This window comes from Fopius arisanus, unplaced genomic scaffold, assembly GCF_000806365.1.
Source record: "Fopius arisanus strain USDA-PBARC FA_bdor unplaced genomic scaffold, ASM80636v1 scaffold00018, whole genome shotgun sequence".
In the NCBI taxonomy this organism is placed as follows: Eukaryota; Metazoa; Arthropoda; class Insecta; order Hymenoptera; family Braconidae; genus Fopius; species Fopius arisanus.
This window is the reverse complement of record NW_011887757.1, coordinates 121,601-127,764: the sequence shown is the minus strand read 5'-3', so window position 1 is coordinate 127,764 and position 6,164 is coordinate 121,601. Positions and strand designations below refer to the sequence as shown.

At 37.8% G+C, this 6,164-nt stretch overlaps 2 protein-coding genes across 2 annotated transcripts in view; one reads left to right on the top strand and one right to left on the bottom strand.

Moving 5' to 3' along the window:
* Nucleotide 1: 1 nt before the first annotated feature.
* LOC105263951 (uncharacterized) lies at nt 2-5,044 on the bottom strand. The gene is made up of 7 exons (XM_011300485.1): nt 4,959-5,044; nt 4,771-4,840; nt 4,468-4,699; nt 4,202-4,381; nt 3,681-3,911; nt 2,658-3,619; nt 2-2,536 (listed from the first exon to the last, which is right to left on the bottom strand). The coding sequence occupies exons 2-7, from the start codon at nt 4,794-4,796 to the stop codon at nt 2,269-2,271; spliced, it is 1,899 nt and encodes a 632-aa protein (XP_011298787.1). The 5' UTR covers nt 4,797-4,840; nt 4,959-5,044; the 3' UTR covers nt 2-2,268.
* Nucleotides 5,045-5,227: 183 nt separating this feature from the next.
* LOC105264036 (WD repeat-containing protein 60) overlaps nt 5,228-6,164 on the top strand; it is a 3,411-nt gene continuing 2,474 nt past the window's right edge. Inside the window, exons 1-2 of the mRNA XM_011300610.1 lie at nt 5,228-5,725; nt 5,793-6,158. Of these exons, the coding sequence (XP_011298912.1) occupies nt 5,513-5,725; nt 5,793-6,158 (579 nt within the window). The 5' untranslated portion in view covers nt 5,228-5,512. The remainder of the gene's footprint in view (nt 5,726-5,792; nt 6,159-6,164) is intronic.

Sequence of the window (6,164 nt, the reverse complement as noted above, 5' to 3'; positions counted from 1 at the left end):
AAATTTTTTTTAGTGAAGTTGTACGATAAAAATTGACGGAATTAGTCAGGGGAAATTCAAGGAGAAATTTTTAATGGCAAATGTATTTTTTATTAAATCATTAATGAACATTCAGTAAAATCCCAGAATTTTTGAAGACTATAATTCGTTCATTCGTTGAATTATCAATTTAAATTTGAATATTCATTGTGAAATTTTATTAAATTTTCAGTAAAATATTGAGATTCATTATTTGAATAATCTACATTAATAATCTAAGTCGCATTTAAATCACTGCCTGCGAAATTTATTCATATATTAACCGCCATTTCCGAATTTCTATAAACTATCAAGAAATAAAAGCGAAACGGTAATTTACAGTTATTTTTATATAATTCCATGAACTTTTGAATTTTTACAATTTGTTGTCTACTCCGAGAATTTTTAACCACTCTGCCTAACTGTTTTTAATTTTTTATAAAATCTCTCAGTTCCTGTCCACGCAGACAATTTATTTTTAAAAGTATAAAAAAATGATTCGTCGCGTATTTTCAATTTTTCCTTTCCAAAATTCGGGCTTTTTCTACGGGAAGTTTAATCCTGACCGAATCCATGTCTTCAGGAAGTCCCACTGGATGCTAAAGTTCATGCCAAGTTTTGCTCAAGTCTCGATAAAAACATTAACAAAATACACAAGTGAACTTTTGTTAAACAGCGCGTGGAAACAGCTCCGATGATCCCACCCGAAAAAACATGTTCTCAAAAAAATCACAAGATGATTTAAACCGTATGAGTATAAAACTTGAAGGCAGAACGAAAGCTTGAGTTCTGGAATCGTTTACGTCTTTTGTGTGTACTTAACACGTGATAAAATAATGCAATAGTGTCAAGGAAAGTGAAAAAAAAAAATATATATTGAGGATGAATGAAAGTGACAAATTAATTAACATAAAAGAATATATATAATTGTACTCAAAACGAGAGCCGTGATAGCGATTTCTTATTCTTACAAATTTTCATTGAAATCATTTGCGCAACAGCGACATAAACAAATGAATTGTAATTATTTAACTTGAGGTATTAAATTCCGTAATGTAGAGCGCATGTAATTGTCATGACTTTAAAAACGGAAGAGATGATTATGTTGTTCTGAATATAAATTTGAGATTAGAGTTGAGGGAATATTTTTAATGACAATTGGATTTGTCTGAGTAATTAGTTTCTCAATGGAAAAATTATCGGTCACATATACAGACACATGGATATATACCACATGCTATAAAAAGATCATAGAACTCGTAAAGCTAGTAGTCACCCTGACATGTTAAACCGGAAACGTCGAATTCGCTTTTAATCGAAGGCAAAAGAGAAGAATTTATTTGGCCGATTTATTATTCGATAATCGATAATAAATCGAGAATGAAAATAATTTCTTTCTCGATATTAAACTAAATATTGTAAATACACAATTATTATTATGTAAATACAAAAAAAAAATCCACAAATGACGAACACCGTACACTATCCCAATTTGTTTATTTAAATAAAAACTGAAATGACAAAGGAAACATTCATCATTAAAGTACCATGTACTGATAGGTAATATAAGTATATATACATATTCGATACTCTTATCATATAAGTACTCAATAAATATATCTACAAAAATTTCCAATGTTTGTGATTGTTGAAAGTACCTTGCACTGAGCAAAAAAAAATCGTTTGCCAAATATATTTTCTGGGTAGCGAATATTTTTGGCAAGAGAATTTCTTTTCTCTGTGTACTCCGCATCCTCATTAATCCTATCACAACGTGTTGTCTGTCTTTATCCATATAAAGAAAATGCCTTGAGTGTCTAGACAAACGGTGAACAGTCATTAACTGTCCGATTTTCATTTTCAATTAAGATTTACTTTGCTTATGCGGTCCGTTGTGCCTCTCAAATAGAGGAGAAACATTTTCGATTTTTATTGATTCTCAGGATCGATCTCCCCTTGGGGAGGCGATCGCTTGATTTCTAGTTTTTGCTTGACCTTTCCAATTTGTTGGATATTGTCCGCGCTTTATCAGAGCATTCTCAAGATGTTCAACTTCACTGTCGATATTAGAGGGTTGGGAGATTGATTAAGTGACATTAAGGAGTGGATGGCAGAATTTTTTTGGAAAAGGTGACAATGGAAATTGTGGTGGTGCAAAATAATATCTCATCTGTAAAAATCTCCCGACACGTGAAATCACGGGGGAGAAAATTTTTATAATTAAAAATTTATTAATTCAACAATTATAAATCAGGTGGTTGTCTCAGCAGAAGTATCAGCTGCCTCCGTCTTCTTTCCTTTTTTCCTCATGCGCTTTTTGGGTGTTTTCTGGTTTTTCGGGGGATTTCTGCGGGACTTCAGGAACAATTTTTTATCTGGATGGAATAACGCGGGCATTCGATTGAAGCACTCGTGCATGGGAAGAGGCACAACCTTGTCGATCATCGGCCAGGGGAGATTGGGAATCGTCTGGAACTGATCGTCGCAGTAGATCGCCTGGAGATCGATAGTATTTTTTCTAAAAAAAAATTAAAATCAGCATAAAAAATTCAATCACTCCTTAATTACCAGATTTAATCAGGACATCTCAGTACAAAAATAAATAAGTCGAAATAAAAAAGATTAAATGATTTTTATACCCCGAGGCTTCAGCTTCTTTATAAATACTCGCAAACGCGCCATTCCTAGGCGTGTGCCTGATCAGGTACTTGCCAGGGGTCATCTTACTCATGTTCTCAGCGACATTATAGAGCAGCTGGAGCGAGTCCTCGCCCTTGACGTTATATAGCCTCTTTATCTCATTATTAACTGAAATAGCAGTTCTTCGTTCGTACTGGATAACTTCTTGGTTCCAGGAACTGGCCCGGACCCTGAGAAGTGTAGTATCAGGCCTGAAAGTGAGGGCAGCCCACTGCCTGGAAGCCTCTTCGAGAGTAACAGCCTCAGCCCCGAGCCCCAGCTGATGCTCCATCTTGGGAGCAGTGATGATGTACTGGACCTGGTTATTCGATAATTTCTCGATTCCATCGGTTTTTGTTCTCACCAGGAGTCTGTAGTCCCTCTCGACTTTGTTCTTCATGAGTTCATTTTGCTGAAGACCGCAGGAGCCAATGGAGAAGATGTTGTAAGAAAAATTCAGACCCTCGGGCTGATTTTCCTCCTGCGGTGCGTCCAGATCGAATTCATCCCTCTGATCAAGTTTTACTGACGAATTATGCCTTGGATTCAGGAGAAAACTCCTTATGATGTATTTGGAGATCCAGGAGTTCTTCTGGATGATGTTCCTGGCTTGTGGAGGCAGGGGCTTGTCCACGAGGATGACTTTTCTATTATTCACTTCTCTCACTGTCACTGGAAGGGCCCAGGAGCTCTTGTAGGATGAATCCAGGTTGCTGCACAGGCAATTTAGCCCTGAAGAGGAGATCACCAGGTCGATATCATGGGCCTCGATTATTTTATCGCAGTTCAAGTCCTCGGTAATGAGATTTTTCTGATGCTGGGGCTCTGGGAACGAGAAGTACGTCTTCTCCAGCTTCTGGGAATCCACTGGAAGGTATGTAGGGCGCACGAGTTCTGGGATTATCAGACGTGGAAGTTTTCCCTGGAAATTAATTCCAGTTTTTATTTGTGATTTTAATTAGTGGAGAATATTTCGGAATTACCATTTCAAGGGCAACTGCATTGAAACACACGCTGATTTCTTTATCACAGATGAAAGGAATTGTTCCAGCCTCCACGTAGTGCCTCGGTATCTGCTCTATGTACTTCATTTTGAATTTCCATTTACGATTAATCAAGTCCTCTCTGATGAGTTTTACCTCTGAACCATCCCAGTTTGATTTTGCTACCTTTAAGAATTCCGTTTGCTCCTCGGAGATGACACTCTGAAGCCTCTGAAGTAAAAATCAATATCTAAATAATCAATTAGCGCAATTAGTTATAATTCGAAATTGTTCTAACGAAATAATTTCTTTGATTTGTTCCAATTGTTCCGTTTTAATTTATGAATTCCTCAACCAATGATTTCATCGAAATTAATTTGTTCGTTAGAACTCATGGAAACCTTGAACGGGTAATTCCAGGCCGAACAACCAATTGTTCTGAAGGAACCCTGACTCGTTCCAGTGGAATCGTTCCTCCTTCGAACCTAATTACTTGGTAATTATATTGATAAATAAATCACCGTGTACATCTCCAAGTCTTCTCGATTGATTTTCGAAATATCTGGCTTTCCAGGAGCCGAGAATTGCAGAAGAACTCTCAAACAAGCCGAATGCTGATCTGCAGACAAAGACGAGAACCTCGGAAATTTGGCCTTGGTCTTGCGGATGCCAGGATAGTACTTGGCATGTTTACCGGCTTCCTGTGGTAAATTAAAAATTTAATACCGCATTGCCATAAAATTCCAGGAAATTATGAATAATTCAAAATGATTCAAATAAAAAATACCCCTTCCTCGACGGTTGTCTCTTTAATTTTATTTTTCTCCTCGATAATCGCCTGTTTTTGCTTCTCATTTGCATCGATATCGACTTGAGTGATGGAACCCTTAAAATCTTCATAGGCATCTATAAAAGGGTCTGTGAAGGTGCCCCTCAGGATTCTGTACATAGCACTCTCCCGTTCTAACCTTTCCCCATCAACGAACTCGTTATCTATTATATCATTTATCGAGGGATTCCTGAAAGTTTGACGCCTGCATTAACATCAGGATTCATCAGTAATAATAACTTAATTAACAAATATAATTACCAGTCGATGCTGTTAAAAATATCCATTCTGCAGTCAAATCTAGTTTCAGGCGATTGAGACTTAATCTGCTCTGTGGAAAATATAATTAATTAAATATCTTAGACATTAATGTTTTTTATATTAATCAGCGAAGGATTTTTAATTCCTGACGATAAAAAATTACAAATAGGAACATATCAATAAAATACCTGCCACCCTGTAATCGAGTCGCCATTCGCTAAACAATCAAAAATTATTTCCAGAAAACAGAAAATGTTCTATCTGTCCATTCGTCGATAAAATGGAATGGAGTGGGTCAGAGAGGTCACTCAAACCCCCAGAACTCTACTTTAGTCATTCCTCATAAATTTTTGTGAATTCCCATGGGAAGCACATGTAGATGAATTAATGAGCAATTAATTACCAATTAAAAAGTAATTAAAATCGTAATTGTCGTAAAATTTTGCACACATTTTCCAGAGTCATTGAAGTATCTACATAAAATTTTCATTAAATCTGTATATTTCCTTTCGCCTGATGCCTTCTAAAAAATGAGAAGCCCCTGGACAGGTGCATTGTTTTGGTGCTCTCCAGAGCGTCAAGGCAACCAACGACACGCACCCTAACCCCAAGCAAAACAGAGACAGAGTAATAAAACGTCACATAAAAATGTTAAAACGATGATTGTCCAAACAAACTTTTAATCGATATTCCAAACGAGGAATGTCATACGTAAGTGACAGGGTCGACTCGACAGTTAAAAATGAGTAATAATTCGAGTGGATTGAAGAAAAAGCCAGTGAGGAAGACATCGAAGGATAAACAGGATCCTGAGCCTCGGAAAAATGCTGTCAGGAAGCCCCAGATCAAGGGATCACCCGCTGATCGCAGTTCTGGGAGAATCACATCGACATCTCGACCCCAGGAGCAAAAACCCATGAGCAGTAAAAAACCCTTGAAAAAAGCTGACCTTGTGGTAGGCCTTTCTATTTTTTAAATAAATAAATCCCGGAGAATTGACGTTTTCTATAAAAATCTTGCAGAATCTCCCCAGTTACCCGAAATCAGAGGTGAAACGTAGAGAGCCTGAGAAACACAAGAGGCTGTCATCAAGGGAGCGGAGAAAATCGCGCACCCTGAGCCCCAGTGAAGTAAAAATTCTGAAAAATCTGCCATCCCCCGATGACGAGTACTCGGACGACTTCGAGGACTATGAATCCGACTTCCAGGAGTGCACAGAGACCTCCAGCAGTGCCTCCGAGGTGAGTGACTCCCAGGACACCGAAGACCTACAGCCAGTGGAGCTGAAGCAGAAGAATTCAAAATCCTTGATTCCCGTGAAACCCCGAGACGAGGAGATGGACTCCGGTCACTACGAGTTGGAAGAGGCAAGGAGAAGAGCAGCTAGAGTCGAC

Coding starts and splice junctions, on each gene's coding strand:
- LOC105263951 (XM_011300485.1), bottom strand. CDS start 4,796: ATGGATATTTTTAACAGCATCGACTG. Junction 3,912..4,201: donor AAGACTTGGAGATGTACACG/GTGATTTATTTA, acceptor TTTTTACTTCAG/AGGCTTCAGAGTGTCATCTC. Junction 3,620..3,680: donor ATGCAGTTGCCCTTGAAATG/GTAATTCCGAAA, acceptor ATTAATTTCCAG/GGAAAACTTCCACGTCTGAT.